This window comes from Eschrichtius robustus, chromosome 16 (assembly GCF_028021215.1).
Source record: "Eschrichtius robustus isolate mEscRob2 chromosome 16, mEscRob2.pri, whole genome shotgun sequence".
Taxonomy (NCBI): Eukaryota; Metazoa; Chordata; class Mammalia; order Artiodactyla; family Eschrichtiidae; genus Eschrichtius; species Eschrichtius robustus.
The window spans coordinates 85009356-85027077 of record NC_090839.1 but is presented as its reverse complement, the minus strand read 5'-3'; the positions used below and the strand labels follow the sequence as shown (position 1 = coordinate 85027077).

At 50.0% G+C, this 17722-nt stretch overlaps 1 protein-coding gene across 6 annotated transcripts in view; it reads left to right on the top strand.

The window, feature by feature from the left end:
• Positions 1 to 17722, top strand: part of CUX1 (cut like homeobox 1) — a 371822-nt gene that overhangs the window by 257992 nt on the left and 96108 nt on the right. For all 6 annotated transcript variants that reach the window (XM_068565281.1, XM_068565280.1, XM_068565279.1 and 3 more), the window contains exon 9: positions 13934 to 13982. In XM_068565281.1, the coding sequence (XP_068421382.1) occupies positions 13934 to 13982 (49 nt within the window). The remainder of the gene's footprint in view (positions 1 to 13933; positions 13983 to 17722) is intronic.

Below are 17722 nucleotides of genomic sequence, written 5' to 3'. Positions count from 1 at the left end.
AATAATGTTTCTTTGTTTTCTAGCTTAATACCTACAATTAGTTTACTGTTATTAGGGTCACCTAATTTTCCTATATGCATCTTGTCATTTTACCAAGTTTTATAAATCAACTTGGGAGCTAAACTTAACATTTATTTATCTTTAACACAACCGCAAATAGGAAATGTCATCATTAGCTTTCTTTGCCACTAGCATTTTGTAATTTGATTTTATACAGATGGAATTTATACCATGTTATTTTAATTCCCACATGTTTAATATTTGTATCCCTGTTGTAGATGAGATAGTCTTTTATTTCGTTTTCTAGATATTTATTACTGGTACATAGGAGCTTAGTGTTTTGTCTTTACCAAAAAACGTGGGACTCTGCTGAATTCTTGGGTCACCTGTGCCCATTTGCTCAAGTGAATCCCTTGGATTTGGTGAGCATGTGACCATATTACCTACAAGTAGTGAATTTGTGTGCTTTTGTGACAGCCAGGATATCTGAACCCCATCTTTCATTCCTGTTCTTAAAAGGGGCATCTCTCTTATTTGTCTGCGGAGGGCAGTGGAGGCTCTTGGTTTTGTGAGACCCAGCACTCTTGTGAACCCCGTTTAAATTCAGCTGTGACCTAGGTTTCAGGTTCCATGTGACTGGAACCCCTTAACCTACATCATACGGTGTAGTTCGTTTTCTAGTAGGATGATACTTCTATATATTACATTTCTTTCCATTTTTATATTATGTATTTTATAGATTTTCTTGCCTTGTGATTTAAGACAAGTTCCAGCTTGTGGTGTTTTATTATTTACTGTACCTCTGAGTATGACTTCTTTCTCTGTAATGTTATTTTGCTACATATAACATTGGCTAGTGTGGCTTTAAAACCTTACCGTAGCCTTTTGAAAAAAATCTAGTTAATCATTTCCTCTTTACTTGAAGTGTGTTTCTCCAACATTTTGTTAGGTTTAGGATTTTCTTCAAATATGTATTTTATTTTTATAGGTGAATTTGGCCTAGTTACATTTACCAGTATCACTCTTCTCTTAACATTTTTCTTTATTCTTAATCCTCTTTTTTTTTTTTTTTTTTCTAATTCGCAGCTTCTCTGTCCTAAACTTTCTGATCTGTTTAAGGAAGATGGACCACAGAGCTTAACTGACTCTCTGAATGTCCTGAGCATGCTCCAGGTCCCCTCTTTTTACTGAAATTCAGTGTCAGATGCAGAACGATTGAGCCCTTCTGAAACTTTTAAAAGCCATGTGTTTATTTTAAAATCTCTTACCGTACTGTACCATTATTGCACTATATGTCAAGCAGAGCAGCGAGGTATATTTCACTGCGTTAACCTCACCACCTCCCTCTGCAGTGAGGCACAATCCTTTATAGAATACTCTGAACCTACACATTCCTGCTGGTGAATTCCTTAAAGTTATCTGGATTTTCCAAGAATCTTCTATTGCCTTCACAAAGCAGCTACTGCTGAGCAGGATTGTCAACTACAGTGATAAGCATCCTTTATTCCCTGGCATACAGTTAATATTTTGCGCAGACTTGAGGCTTCCCAGGTAGATCCCAAAGCACAAACATAGATGCGTTCTTATCATCACATTGTTTAACTTTTCCTAAACTCAGAAATTTGCCACCTGGGTCCTTCCATAAGGATTAAACCCAGGGAGCGCTTACCTTGTCATTTGGAAAGTGACTGGATCCAATTTCCTGCCCAGAATCCCAGCGACATTGTACATCAGTGGTCATGAGCATAACTAGCTGAGCTGTAAGGCAGTTATTTGCTGACTGTGTCTTCCCGACCGAGGGTCCTCGGGGTTCTATCCACTGAAGTTTCCAACCAACCATGACTGTATGGAAGAGGGTTTGGCTTGTCCAGTAAGAATCCTTCCAAAATGAGTTCTCTAATAAAACCAGGAAGGTTGTTTGTTTATTTAACTTCAAATTTTCATCACACCTACCTCCAAAAAGTATTCCAGGTACCTTTAATACAAGACACAGAATCAGTGAGGCTCTCAGAGCAAAACCTGGGAGTTCGAGCTTAGAGCTCCATGGGGAAGATACTTCTTTAAGGCTTGGATTTGAATTAGAAGCTCAACGACTCAATAACCTGATGTGACTAAGACATTCCCCGCATAGGATTTTCAGAGTTCAGTGTTCCTGTGACGCCCTGATGTACTGTTTGCTTGGCAACGAGGGAAAACTTTATGTCGCAGTTAACCTTGCTGTTTTTTTCCCCATGTCTAAGTATTGTGAATTTCCTTTGTGGTATTTTAGTGATTAGACAGGATGGAGGGTGTTCTTAAAGATTCATGGCCAAATCCGATGATGTCAGACCAAAGGGAAGGGACGGTCTTCGTGGGGCCAGCAAGTCTGGCCCCGTCTGAATTGTTTGTCTAACACTTCACAAGTAGAAGAGGAACCGCTGAATTATTCATTCTCAAGTTGCCCTAAAAAAGGCACTTACGCTGCCGAAATGCAGACTTTCGGTGCCAGTGAGAGGAAGAGGAAGGATGCCGTCTTTCCTCTGGATGCGCTGCTGCCTTTGGCCGCCTGGTGCTCCAGTTTCACTTCCCAGCCCTGCGGGGTGAAGGAGACAAACCACCAGCTGCCTTAAGTGCAGGGCAGTTAAGGGGGCAGGGGCTGTGGACAGATGCTGTGAGGGCCTCCAAAGCCACAGGTGAGCTGAGCACTGAACTGAGCGGGGAAAGACCAGGTGGAGGGGAGGCTCTGGAAGCAGCTTTGAAGGACCAGCAGGAGATGTGTAGTCAGAAGGCCCCCGGGGTGCAGGTGTGACCAGAGAACAGCCCAAGCCTCTAGATGGGCCCAGGAAGGCCCAGGAAGTCGTCTCGGCCTTAGGCTTGGAGGGGAAGGGACCTGAGTGTAATAACTAGAATGCAGTTGGAGAGCTTTTCTTATTCTTAGTTTTAGCTTCTCTGCCACCCAACCTTTTCTTAACAGTCCCTACCAAGTAGTAGTACTTAGGGGAGAAAGGGGGTAATTAGAATCCCTCACCTTCGGGCATAAAAGCAGGGTTCTTACCCTAGACCGCTACTCGCTGCAACCTTGAGCTCCTTGGTCACCACTCGGCCCCGGCCTCAGTTTCCCCACCTATGAAATCCGAGCAGTGTCCTCCTGTGCACCTGTGGTGGTGGCACGTCCCCTGTCCCGCGGGAGGCGTTAAGAGCAGCAGGTTCGATGCCCAGGATCAGAGGCACCTGTCGGCCAGAGGCAGGGCGCTTACAGGTTAAGTCGACAGGGAAAGGGAAACGAAATCTAAAAGGCAGTTTTGAAAGAGCAGAAGCTCAAATGGGGCAGGCAGTTCTCCAGCTGCCAGAAAGACATGCTGACAAACTTTACACTAAATATGTGAAGGAGAGCTTGAAAAATATTTGTAGGTGGCACAACAGCAGCCCTTCCAAAACGTTTCTTAAAAATCTGGAGGAAAGAAGCAGCAACCTGGGTGCTCAGCCCTGCTGGCCGTGTCCTGTGCCCAAGATTCCCAAAACAATCTGCCAGCTCCTGGGGGCCGGGCGCTCAGGGTGGCAGCCTCGGTTCCCTCCAGAGCCCTCATGGAGACAGCTCCTGAGAGCCCCTTTCGCAGTGGGATGAAGGATGGACTCGGCTGTCCCCTCCAGAATCCACATTTTCTGTATCAAAGAAGAATATCCATGGATGATTTTTCAGTCATGTTCTCTTTGCAGAGATGTGCTTTTCGTGCCTGTTTTTTTTTTCCTCCCCTTTGATGAATAAACTGAGATTCTGAGAGGTTAACTGACTTGACTAAGATTAGCAAAGTACCTCCTAATCGGTATTCTTTCCGGGGGGGGGGGGCCCTCTGCAGCCTCCTCCCAGGCACAGGCCTGCCTGTCACCTCATTTCTGTGCAAACGGTGGTCAACATCATACATACCAACTTTATAGTTGACAAGCGCTGATGGAGAGACACAAAACTGTGATGGTCTGTGCTTTTTTGTCACCTTATACTTTTGTTTGTCTGTTTACTTTTTATTATGTTAAATTTCCAACAGACAGTAGAGGACAGAACCCCTAGGTGCCTACTGGGCGATTCCAGTCACCCCATTCCTGGCCTACCTGTCCCCACCCCTACCCGCATTTTATCTTGAGGCTTCTTCAAGAATCCTTTCCTTTCACCTCTAAATGGTTTAGCATGTAGAGCCTCACATTAAGGACTCTTTAATATAGCCACCATACTCCTATCACATTAAAAAAATAATTTCTTAATATCATCAATATTTAAATTTCAAATTACCCCTAAACATCATAAATGGGATTTTTTTCATTGTTTGGAGTCAGGATCCAAATAAGACCCACACATTGCGATTGGTTGGTATATCTTTAAGTCTCATGCATCTTATAGATCTCCCTCCGTCTCGTTTTCTTTTCCTTTCAATCTATTTGCAGAAGAAACCAGCTCACTTGTCCTGAAGAGTTTCCCACAGTCTAGATCTTGCCGTTGGCATCCCCAGATGTAGCTTATTCCTCTGTCCTCTCATTGCTGCAAGTTTAGCTTATTCCTCTGTCCTCTCATTCCTGCGAGTTTGTAGTTGAACCTAGAGGTCTGATCAGATTGAGGCTGGAGATTTGGGGCAAAACCCACTGCCTAGGTGGTTGTGATTATCACCTAATGGTCTTGGGTGTTGAAAATTAGCTCTGACCAGAAGAGAAAGATCTTGATTTTCGTGCACGACAATAATAATGAATATGTGCATGGGTTTACGAAGTTTTTTTTTTTTTACTTTCCATCAGTATTCTTATTTTAGCCTCGTGCCAGTTTCTTTGAGAAAGGCCACATTAGTCCTCCCGTACAGATGGCTGTCGCACGCCCCGATCTGGCCAAGGTCAGAGGACCAGAAGGCAGTGGGGGAGAGTCCGGCCCGTTTGTGGTGCCAGCCACACTCTGGTGGCTCTAGCCCTTGGTTTCCCTGATTTCACCTCCAGTCACTCCATCCTACTTATGACCTCATGGTACTTGATTTAAGGGAAGAAAAGGATTTTCACATCCAGCCTGCTCCCCATTGCTTTTAGAGCAACGGTTTTAGAGAATGTTAGAAAAATGGCAAAAAGCATCCGAAGAGTAATCCAGACGCTTATCCCAAGAGGCTTCCATGATCTCAGAAGCAGCAGTCTTGTAAACTAATTCTCCGGCCACAGCTGTCCTGGGTCCCTGCCCGGAGAGGACTGAAGCCTGAGTGATGGTCACAGGCTGTTTCTGGTCACACCAGTGTCATACTTCAGGGAGTGACCAGCCTGCTGGAGCTGCCCTGTTGGTTTGGCACAGGTGGGAAATTTGCCCCGTGTGGGCAGTAGCAGACCACTTCATTGGTCAGCTAGACTCAGATTAAACTAAAGTAGGATTTTATTTAAATTATTTCATGTAAACAAGTCAGTTAAATAGTGGGGCAAGAAGGGAAATTTTCTTCCCATTCAGGATTGATGAGGCTTAACAAAAATTGATTTTAATTGTTACTTGTATCATTTACATTTAAATATAATGGTCATAAAAAGGAATAAATTGTGGTTAATTTCTGAGCAGGCAGAGGTGACCTTCTGGCCATTTAACTGTCTCTCGATACAGTTTCACTTCCAAGAAGAGTAAAACCCACTGTTTCCAGAGAGTTTGACGTAGCAGTCAAGCTCTACAACCGTCTCTGCCTAGACCTCGATTTGATCAGAGAGGGAGGGTCAGCTCTGGGGTGACACATTGGATCAGGGGCTTGGAAGGATGCCAGGTAGCTTCACCCCAAAGCAGAGGTGGCTTCACCCGGGTGGAAAATGTGAGAGAGGACCGATCATACAGCTGGAGGTTGTCAAGAAAACCCTTCCACAAATGATGCTTTCTCCTCCTGCCTCCCTGGCCAATCTGTGTTGAGTCGATTTGCACCCAGCTCCGTGGGCACAGGGAGGATCGGGGAGCTAGGCCGACGGCCCTGCCCTCCGGGAGCGCACAGTCCCGTGGACCTGGGTCTACATATACTTCTTCTTCCAGGGAGAGTGTTGCCTCTTTTTCAAGGGCTACAAAAAGTGGTAAGAAAAGCAAATTATTTTTCTTCTGCCAAAACAACTTACAGACTCTTTCCTTGAAAGTCATATTTACAATTTGGCAAAACAGCCCTATACTTTCTGCTCTTTAAAATACCAGCCAGGGACTTCCCTGGTGACTTAGTGGTTAAGAATCCGCCTGCCAATGCCGGGGACACGGGTTCGAGCCCTGGTCCGGGAAGATTCCACATGCCGCGGAGCAACTAAGCCCGTGCGTCACAACTACTGAGCCTGCGCTCTAGAGCCCGCGAGCCACAACTACTGAAGCCCACGAGCCACAACTACTGAAGCCCACGAGCCACAACTACTGAAGCCCGTGTGCCTAGCGCCCGTGCTCCACAACAAGAGAAGCCACCGCAATGAGAGGCCCCCGCACCACAACAAAGAGTAGCCCCTGCTCACCACAACTAGAGAAAACCCGTGCACAGCAACAAAGATCCAACGCAGCCAAAAATAAATAAAATAAAATAAAATAAATAAATTTATAAAATACCAGCCGGTGAGTTGTTGCCTGTCGCACGCCGGGTGGACTTGAGGAAGCAAAGGCGTCGCAGGTCTGCATCGTTCATCAGCCAGGATTTAGGGAGCGGCTGCTCTGTTCTCTGGGATGATGGCCGTGAATAAACAAGTCATCAATATCTGAACAAGATACTCAGAGGCAGGAATAAGTGCAATAAAAATAAATGAGCGGACGATGCGGGGCAGGGCTGCCGGGAGACCCTCAGAGGACGACGGCCCCTGGAGCTGAGGACCGGATGTAGACAGCAGCCCCCCATGGGGATCTCAGCAGAGGAGACAGACGTGCGGGCAAGTGTGGTGGCTTCAAGGAACAGAATAAGACTAAAGAACCCATAAGAGTATATGCTGATTGAGCCACAAAAGGAAATATGCGCAGAATGCGTGTCACTAACAGAGGGGTGAAGGCTCAACCCCAGCTCAGCAGCTCTGAAGAAGCAGTTCTGCACTTAGGCCTCTTTGTCTGAAAGACTGGAGGGTTGGAAAAGTGGGAAACGAAGCTGGAAGAGGAGTGAGGTGTTGATGAGAGGTAGTTCTCTAGTCGGTTCTGCTCCCTGCAGGGATCCTGGCCCAGAAGGCACTTCGGATCTGACCAGCAGGGAGGGAGCCGAGGAGCAGCTCATGGAGCCCATCGCGCCATCGAAGGCAGACTGGCTGTGTACCCTGCCCCAGGAGAGAGGAGGACAGTCGAGTGCAGGCAGAGGAGGCCGCAGACGAGGAGGGGAGGTGGGGGCCCAGGCGCGGCGGGAGGCGGCCGAGGGGAGCCAGGCCTGGGTGCAGACTCCGCAGGGCTCGCCTGCCAGGCGATGTGTTGAGACCATACAGGTGGGATGTGGGTTCAGGTTTTATAGAGTAATAGCATCCAATCTGTGATAGCTCACTCTTGTCTATGGAAAGAAGGAAATGCTTTCAAAGTGTTTTGTATGACTTTACCTGACAGAGATAAGACAAAAGAAACGAGAGGCCAATCTCATCTATAAATACTTATGGGAAAAAAATGCTCAATAAAATATTAGCAGATAGAACTCAGGAGCACGTTAAATGCATCATACCCACAACCAAATGGGAGCAGGTGACTGTCAGTATAATTTACCATTTCAGCGAGTCAGAGGACCATGTAATTAGCTCCATAAATGCTTAAAAGGTACTTAATCAAATCAATGTCCGTCTTCTATTAAAAAGCCTTAATAACATAGGAACAGTTGGCTATCACGTTAACAAAGTACAAACATATGTATCTAAAGTCCAAAATGAGCAAGGTGCTTGACGGTGAACCATTGGAGCCATCGCCCGTGACGTCAGACAACAGGCAGGGTTTCCACTGTCACCCTCGCTGTGTGACAGGGCTCTGCATGGCCTCTGCCATCACAAGAGAAAGAAATAGGAGGCATGGAAGGGGCAGAAGGAGGCTGCCCTGTCATGACGGGGGGGTGGGGGGCTGGATGCCATGGAAACACAAGATTGAAGGGCCCCCACCGCGTTGTGGTCTTGTTCTGTCTGGTTGTCCGTCCCTCTGCCCTGCTGTTCTCTACCCAGCAAACTCGTCCTCCGGGATGCAGACCAGATGTCCACTTCTCCAAGAGACTCTCTCCTCCTGTTTGCAAAGCCCGCTGTCCCTCCTTCTGGGCTGTCACTGGACCAAAATTCCTTGGGCGTCTTCACCTCCCTGCGCCCACCCTGAGCAGGCAGTTACAGAGTCTCATGTCTTTGAGCTCCTGGGATGTGCATCCTCTGTCCCATGTGCTCCCGATAAGGCGAATGCCATTGCCCAGTGCACTGCCAACCTGGCAGCTGGGAGCTCTGTTTCCCCATCAGTGTGGCACGTAGTAGGTGCTCAGTAAACATCATTGAGGGGAGACTGCCCCCCTCCCCTCCCAGCCCTGCTCCTCAGGCCAGTGCCACCTTCTCCAGGTTCAGCCTTGCCCTGCCTCCCACGTGGGGCTCTGCAGACCAGCCGTTCCTCTCCTGAGACCAGGTCCCATCTGTGTGCCCAAGTGCAGGCGGGGGAGGCCCCTTTCCTAAGGACCCCGCCCCCCATCAAGGGGATTCCAGTCCCGCAGCCAAGAGACCTTCCTCACCCCTGGTCCTCTGCCTCCTCCTCTTCGTTTTCCCACCTGCTCTTTCTGCCCGCCGTCCAGTGAGCCCTGCTTCTGGGGCTCCTCTACCCCTTTGTGTTCAGAGTGTTGCCTGGAAAGTGACCCGCCTTCCTGACGGCCCAGGCGTCAGACGCAGCATCCGGTGGTGGGGGGAGCGTTTGCTTTACCAAACATACTGAAATGTTTTGTTTGTTTTTAAAGCAGGGAGAATTAATCTTTAGATATTCTTCTTTTTGTGGCTGTGCCTCGCAGCTTGTGGGATCTTATGTCCCCGACCCGGGATCAAACCCGTGCCCCCTGCAGTGGAAGCATGGAGTCCTAACCACTGGACCACCAGGGAATTCCACATATTTCTTCTTTTGATACCTAAGAACTTTACAATCTAGTACTGAGACTATTGGCTCTTGACCTGGGTCCAAGAAGGTACACTGACCTTTGAAGGTCGCCCTGGACGCTTTTTCAACTGCCTTGTAGACGTACTTTGCTTTAACAGCTCCCGATGTCGTAAGATTGTTTGGGATTGAAATATGCCCCACCCTTGCCCTGGTGCCATCCCTCAGCACGCGGGAGGCTAGTGTGAAAGGAAATACAGGGTTTCCATCAGGAATATGATTTCCCGGCCGTTGGCCTTGACCGTGTCCTTTTAAGTTCCTCATAAAAATCGCATGCCAGCCCAGAGAATACCCTGGAATGATCTGTGGGGAACCGATCGAATGAACTATGTATTCCAGCCCAGGCCAAAATGATCTGTGGTTTGAAGCCAGAGCAGAGCATAATGCGGCACAGGTTAATAGATCAGTGAAAACTGTTTTGTCAGCTCATAAAAAGGTGAGAGAACTTAAGTTTTTATAATAAATAGTTCTGCTGAGCAAACCATACCTGTGGTTATCACGCACTTTGGAAAATAAATGATTTTAGACTAATGTCAGGCTCCAGATCCTGACGTGGTAGTTGAGCCTGCGAAATGAAAAGAATGAAAAACCCCTCGGAGTCTTGTTGACAATCCTGCTGTGAAAGCACATGCCGTTTAATTCATCGCTGTGCTTTTCAGATAACATTTATAGTTGCAGTATTAACCGCTGGGCACTTTCATGTTACCTACTGAGGGCAGCTGTCTGGTAGGAGTCGTGTTGTTGAGGGGCGGGTGCGGGCAGCAGTTTGGCGAGAAGTGGGTCGTACAGGCCCGGTGGCAGACGGGTTCTAAAATGCAGCCAGCACCGGCGGGTCGGCCAGCACCAAGGGCTGCGCTTCCCGTCTCCAGAAGCCCTGATCACATTTCATTACCCAGCCAGTTGTATTTTTCTCTCACCTTTCAAAAAGCATGCCCCTTGGGAAAGTGAATCACGAGGCTACAGGCTTTTAAAATGATCATCTGAACTTTTCCTCACCCACTGCATCCCTGCTTCCTTCCACTGCCTCCTTCTGTGGCTCCTGGTCCCATCCGTGAAGGGGAACTGCAGCCCCTCGGGGCCCCGCTGTCGCCAGGGTACCTGGTGTTGAACTGCCCGACTCGGTAACAGCAGGGCTCAGTGTTGGCATTATCGGCTGAAAGCTCTGGAAATATGAGACTTGCTCTCGTAATGAAAGGTAAGGGCCGCACTTGTTATCACATTCAATATTTTGGTCAGCTTAGCAGTTGCTTAGTAACCAAAGTTAAACTGATGAGAAGATGGAAAAACTTGAAATTCATTCCCAGGGATTGCCTCAGACTGCCAAGAAGACACCTTCCTGTTTAAATGTGACTCATTTTTAATAAGGGACATGACATCTTTTGGAGATGCCACATTGTTTTCTGGGTATTAAGCATTCTAACGACCACCCAAAACCATTCACCTGAGGAGGCGCTCAAGCCCACCCAGGCCCCCTAAATCTGGCCAGATCTGGACACCACTTCCCAGACCCGGCAGGTCCCAGCTTTGCCAATCTAGCCTCTAGGTGAAGCCAGACCCCTGGGAGTCCCTCTCTTTTTTAGCCCAGGCCTGTGCCTGACCCTGTCCTGGCCCCATGGCCAATGGCAGTGGCCAGGCAAGGAGTGAGGAGTGGATGAAAACAGGGGAGGGTGGGCCCCCGGGCAGCCACATCTCTACCCCTTATCTCCAGAGCAGAGGTTGGGGAGTTGTACCAGGGAGATCCCCTGCTCCTAATGCTGAGAACTGAAGGTGAAGCTCTGGCCAGAGGACTTTTCTGGTGGAGGGGAGCTATCAGTGACTACTCTGGGGGCCTGGGGTCATCCCCTGCCTTTCCTTCTTCACTCAGCAAAAGACACTGAACACTGCTGTGTGCCTTCAATTCATCCTGAGAGACACACAGCGGGGCTGCCTCTCTGTCCTCCCTCCTCCCCCCCATAAACACTGCCAAGAAGAGTAGCTGGTACCCACGGGGAAAACAGCAAGGCTCCAGAGGAGAACACCCCTCTCTGGAAGACAGACCCCCAAACCCATCAGTGTATGTGATCTGAAGACAGACAGATGGGCCCCACGTACAAAATAAGCATGAGAAATACACTCGAGGAAACATAAAGCAAAACCAAGGCATAATTTAATAATGAACGGAGTGGGAATGACAGGTATCAAGAACAGAATAGCTAAACTAAGGAAGCAGAGAGAAGAGATGGATCACAGGTTGAGCACAGCTACAAGGGGGGTCAAGTTGAAGAACCGTCCAGAAGGAGCAGGAAAGGATCAGGATGTAGCAAATGTAAGGAAAAGTTGGACGACGTGGAGGACGGAAGTAGACGGGCCAACAGTAGCCAGATAATAGGAGACCCAAACCAAGCAGAAGAAATATCTGAAAGACGAAGATAAATTAGCCAGAATTAAAGACGAAAGGGATCATGAAGGACCCAACAGGAGAGATTGGGAAAACCCTCCCTGAGACCCCATGCTCGGGATCTCTGCTCCCCCAGCCCAGGCCGTTCCCCTGGCCACCTGCTGGGTCCTGCAGCCGCCAGCTCCCCGATGTGCTCCAGAGAGAAGGAAGGTGGGGTGCCTGGAGGTCTTGTTTCAGATGCTCAGCAGCCAAGAGGGGGCGCTTCTGTCCCCCTCTGTAAACGCGGCACCGGTGGGCTGTGCAGGAGCCACGTCTGCCTGTGCCTTTCCCATGGCCCCTGCCAGGGCCAGGGAGCTTGTGGGTGTCGGAAAACATTCACGGACCGAGGGAGAGAGTGCTCGGGTGATGCCAGCAGCCGGCGGGCTGGGCGGGTGGCCGTGTAGATCTGGACTTTGTAAATACGTAGTGAATAACTGTTTGATTAAAGTTCAAAACTGCATTTAAAAGTTGTGAGTTGCCTTAAAAGAGAAGTTTGTTAACTTTTTATTGCCCTTCATACGCAATGAAATTTGCACTCAGCATCAGCAGGTTGTCAAGAAAGCTTTCTGTCCTGGCCGCCGTCAGGTCCCCTTTTCTGTCACTTGAAGACCAAGCACTTTCAGTGATGGTTTTACCCTCTGGAGTCAGGGCAGTTTCTCTCTGAGATCTTGGAGGTTTCTATTTGCCATGGTGCATTGAGATGTTTTGTAGTTGAAGCCGCCCCCGGCCCCCAGCATTTCTCTGCGGGGGCCCAGTTTGGGTGTTTGTCTTAGAGACACTGCCTGCTTCACGAAGTTGTCCTAAAAAGAGCTTCGTTTAACTAGGCCACTTGATGAGTTGTGTCAGACGTTTCTCGGACGAGTCTGAAAGCAGGACACTACTTCAAACAGATACGACGATCGGTGAACCTGATCACAAGGCATCTGTTACCCCGTTTGGGCTGCTGGGAGTTGATGAGATTGCTTTGAATCGCAGGGCGCCGTGAAGGCTGGAAAAGCCTCGGGGCCGGAGGAGCGAACACACGATGCAGCAAATGGCAAGACCAGACCGGCCAGGGCCTGGGTAGTTTGTCCCACTCTATATGAAGGGTGGATGGCTAAGACCAGAGAAGTAGGCTTGGGGGACAGAAGAACCCTGGAGTCGACCTGTCTGAGCGCCCCAACCTGTCCCAGGGAGTAGACTGGCCGACTGGCCCGTTGCTGGCAGAACAGGCTGCATTCAGGACCCTGGCCTCCAGCTTGATGCCAGGCCCTGTGCCGGCAGGGATGAGGGTGAAAGAGACACACCCTGGCGTGGAGGGGGGAGCTGTGCCACCTCCTGAGATGGAGCCCCTGGCAGGGTTGGAGGAGGGCTGGGGGAGGGGTGGAAGTAGGGGATGAGGGTCCCAGGAGTGGAGGGTGATGGGGCAGACGGCACACGTCCAGGCTGTGTAGGGCCCCCACGTGGTGGGAGCTGCCTGAGCACAGGGCCGCGGGGGTGGGAGGGGGGCAGGAGCCTCGGCCCAGAAGGGCAGCCGGTGGGGGGGGTCCAGCAGGCAGAGAGGCTGGCGGGGAGGGGTGGAGCTCAGTCCTGCAGGCGGCAGAGCCAGCTCAGGTCCCCCCCGTGGGGCGTGGAATGAGGCGGCCCCAGCAGGAGGGGGCCCACACGCCCACTCCTGGCCTGCAGCTGTTAACATTCCCCCGCCTCTTCCATGGGTGGGCTGAACCTTCCTTGGGCAGCAGTCTCGGCCGTGGGCTCCTAATCACAGGGGCCGTCATCGGGACTCGTCTGGGGCAGTGACTTCCCTGGGCGTTCTGTTCAAACCTGCCACAGACTTTTGGAACTGACCTTCTCGGTAGAACTCTGAGCATTCCTCTCTCTCTCTCATGCTGTTGTGTGTTGGAAGCATGTATGTGCCTTCAAATTACTCAAGAAAGTACTTTCAGAGCAGAAAAAAAGAGAAAGAACAAACAACACCTGGAAACCCCCTGTGTGTGAGCAGGCTGAGGGAGGATGACGGTGACCCAGGTGGTTTTATAGCACAGACCGCAGAGCCCCCCAGCCTCCTCCCGCCTCCCCCACCTGCTCGTGGTTCTCTTGGTCCTAGCAAACTTCTACTCATCCTTCAAAACCCAGTTCACGCATCACCTCCTCTGAAACCTTCCTGATTCCCTCCCGCAAGGAGAATTCATCTCTGCCGCCTCTGTTTTTCCAGAGCATTCTATTCAGGGTTCTGTTTGCTTTCTTGGCAGGAGGCACTGTCTCCCCAAAGAGACCGGGCGCCCCTCAAGGGCAGGTGGGCTCTCCCGCCGATGCAAGCCCACCTCCTCCCAATGGGTGGCAGGGTCCCCTTCTGCATGGCCCCTCTCCCCCGACACTGACCTGCGTGCCTGTGGGTCATGCTGCCGAGTTGGAACCGTGGTGGCCCCTGAGCCTCCCTCGCCGCTGACTAACCTGCTGTCTCCCTCTCACCTCCCCAGGGCCGACGAAATTGAAATGATCATGACGGACCTTGAAAGAGCAAACCAGGTAGGACGTTTGATGGCTTCAGGCGTGAAATCACAAGAACGTAGCCCTTTCTGTTCTCTCCGAAGAGGCTTCTCTTCTCTAAGTTAGGAGGCCAGTTAGTCTTGTACCTTTCACATATAGCTGTCGACGTTGATGCTTTTTCTGATGTCATGAGAAATACGTGAAAAGTCCCATGCGTGATTTCCTTGGGAAGGTCTCTGACGTGGTCCCAGAATCCCAGGCATCCCGTGGTGATGCTTTTTCTTTTCCTTAATCCGTCTCTTAAATCTCCGCTCTGTTCCCGTGACAGCCGTTTTGCCATAGAGTTTATACCAGTGCGTTACCCTGTAGCCAAGTCTGTGTCTCCACCTTCTAATGGGATGAAGCCACTTGCTCTGGAGAGGGCTGCCAGCTGACAGCCCCTCTTGGCTGATACTTAGTTGTCACAATGCTTTGCGCAAAGTACCCCCAGCACTGTGTCCAGTGCAGAATAGGCACACGGTATCCAGTGGCTCTAAGCACTCAGCTGCCTGGGAAATTTGGCCACCCTGCAGAGCCCCGCCCTTCCCCAGGGACTCTGCAGAACAGGAGAACATTGTGCTTCAGCATATGGTGCTACTGCTTTGAAAAGAGAGGGGTCTCTCGTGTTAGTTTATTTATTTGCAGGGAGAAGCAGCCAGAGCTGGGTTATGTGTCTCAGCCGCAGAAGGCCAGGGGCAGTGGTGGCCTCTCCCCACTCAGTTTTACAGCTGGGTCGCTCCAGGCACTTGGAAGCTTAGCGGTTTGCCTCGGGTGGCCCCACGGGATGAAAATCTTTCTCGGATCCGTGGTCTCAGCTCTCCACCCTGTGAGGGTCCCACAGGGTGCCTGTCCCCCTGACTGGCATTGCTAACCCGGACCTTGGCAGACACTCAGCAAAGAGCGTCCCTGTGCATTCTTTGGCCCATGAAAATGTCCTGAAGTCTGATTAAAATATGAAAGTCAGTGTATGCATAAGAATGATCATGGAACGTGTGGATTCCTTTCTTCTTTAAGGAAGACTTTGTGTGTTCGGTGTTGCACACTCAGACTCACCCCTGAGTATCCTGGGCCTGGTCCATGGGGGTTGCTCAGTAGAGACGCGTGGACTGCATCACCCGAGGTAGCATCTTTGTGTAGTAGCTATGCTGGTCATGGTGAGAAGAGCTGACCGTTGTTGAGTAACTTATTTTGTACCGAACTTCACAAGAACCGAGTCACTTAAACCTCACTGTTTTCCACCAAGGTCAGTGTAGTTATGACTCCCATCTCACAGATGAGGAAACTGAGGTCAGTGGCCGGTCAATTGCAGAGCCAGGCCTGGCGCCTGTGCTGTTCACCACACTCGGAAACAAGGATAGAGCCTGGGGGCTCACTTGGCCTTTCTTTATTTCCCAAATACACCCATTCAGCTCCTTGCCCTAAGGCACTACTTCTGCTTCACCTCACAGAGGTGCCTAAGCATTTATTTACCTTAATTTGCTAAACTAATTTACTTTGGCCCCTTTGTTCTTACTCAAGTAGCACTGCTGGACTTTGCAGAAACCTTATTGGTTAACCTTCCCTGTCACGGGATTATCGTTTGCATTTCTCAGTTTCCACTCACCCACTCTCTCCCTCCCTCCAGGCCCATCCTGGGCCTGCTTCCCCTTTTGGTGGCACTTTGGGGTAAGCTCTAGTTTGTTAGACAGGTGAGCTGACTGTGCATATCAAGTGCTCAGGCTCTAGTTAGTCCCCAGGTACTAGGCCGTTTGGCACAGTTGATGTGCTTCTCAAAGTGCTGAAGGCCACTGGGTGGATCCGGGTCCTCGGAGACACCAGACAGGACCCTGGAGAAAGGTGCCGCCTCCACGGTGACAGTTGGTTCAGGTCCGCACTTGGTACTTCCTGGCCATAGATGGCCTTGGACAAGTCTCTACACTGCTTACATTTCTTTTAAAAAAGGAAAAGAAAGAGATGAACTTTGCAGACATTATGCTAAGGAAAATTAAGCCGGTCACAAAAAAACAGACCGTGTGATTCCACCTACATGAAATCCCTAGGGTCATTGAATTCATAGAGACAGAGAGTAGTAGAAGGGTAGGTGGGGGAGACTTCCCGTCCCTGGTGGCGCAGTGGTTGGGAGGCTGCCTGCCAATGCAGGGGACGCGGGTTCGAGCCCTAGTCCGGGCGGATCCCACATGCCGCAGAGCAACTAAGCCTGTGCGCCACAACTACTGAGCCTGCGCTCTAGAGCCCGCGAGCCACAACTACTGAGCCCATACACCACAACTACTGAAGCCCACTTGCCTGGAGCCCGTGCTCCGCAACGGGAGAGGCCACTGCAGTGAGAGGCCGGCACACCGCAGCGAGGGTGGCCCCCAACTCACCACAGCTGGAGAAAGCCCGCGCGCAGCAACAAAGACCCAACGCAGCCAAAAATTAATTAATTAGTTAATTATTAATTAATTAATTTAAAAAAAGAAGGGTAGGTGGGTGTCAGCGGCTGGGGGAGCGGGGAATGGGGAATTACAGTGTTTAATGGGGACAGAGTTTCAGTTTTGCAAGATGAAAATTTCTAGAGATGGTTGCCCGACAATGCGAACCTACTTAACACTACTTTAAAATGTATACTTAAAAATGGTTAAGGTGGTATATTTTATGTGACTGTATTTTACAGTTCAATTTTTTTTTAATTTAAAAAAATTGTTTATGTACGAGAGAAAGGGAGGGAGGAAATGATGAGTAGTACAGGCAGACCTCGGAGAGACTCCAGGTTCCGGACCACCGCAACAGAGCGGGTATCGGAATGGGAGTCACACAAATTTTTTGGCTTCCCAGTTCATATACAAGTTAAGGTTATGCTACACTGTAGTCTCTTAAGTGTGCAATAGCATTACATCTAAACAAACAATGCACATACCTTAACTTTAAAATAACGCTGTTGGAAAAATAGCGCCAGTGGACTTGCTTGACACAGGGTTGCCACAAACCTTCAGTTAGTAAAAAGCACAATAAAGTGAAGCGCAGTAAAACGAGGTCTGCTTGTACTTCCTTCACAAGATTGTTTTGCGGATTAGAGGTAAAACACCTGTAAGTGGGTGCTTAAATGCGTGCTCCGTAGTTGCTAAGGAAGCCTGGGTTCGCAGGGAGAATTCTGAAGTCCTGCCCAGGAAGGTACCAGCACAGTGGGGGTGGGGAGAGGTATAGGAGAGTCTCACCAGCCACTCAGGCTACATTTATAGAAATAGTCTCTGGAGTGAAGGGGGCGGTGATTCTGCAGCCGGCTGTAGCAGTTAGTCCATGCCCGGGGAATTATCGCTTGTCCTGGAAAACCACACACACTAGAAGGAAACCAGGCGCATGGAATGCATTCAGGCTCCACTCCATGGCCAGGACGGGGAAGGGACCCTCACACGAAAGAAACAAGGAGGTCTGGGGACATCCCTATTCTTTGGGGAGCCGGGAAAGAAGACAGAAAGACTTGACACGTCAGGAACTTGGGATGTTAAGAGATTAGAAAGGGGAAGGCCTAGGGCAGCGGTTGTGGAGTCTGGCCTTGCAGCTGTCCAGGGCTGGCCAGGGAAGGGGTCGGGCTTTTTCACGGCCAAGTGCAGAGGCTGATGGGAGGGAACTCCCTCCCGATGCGGAGGTGCCTGGAACTGCCCCCGAAGGGAGTGAGCTCCCCGTCACCAGAGCTGTGCAGGCAGATGCGGGCCAGCCCTCGCTGAGAGTATGAGGTAGAGGATCAGACACAGAGCAGA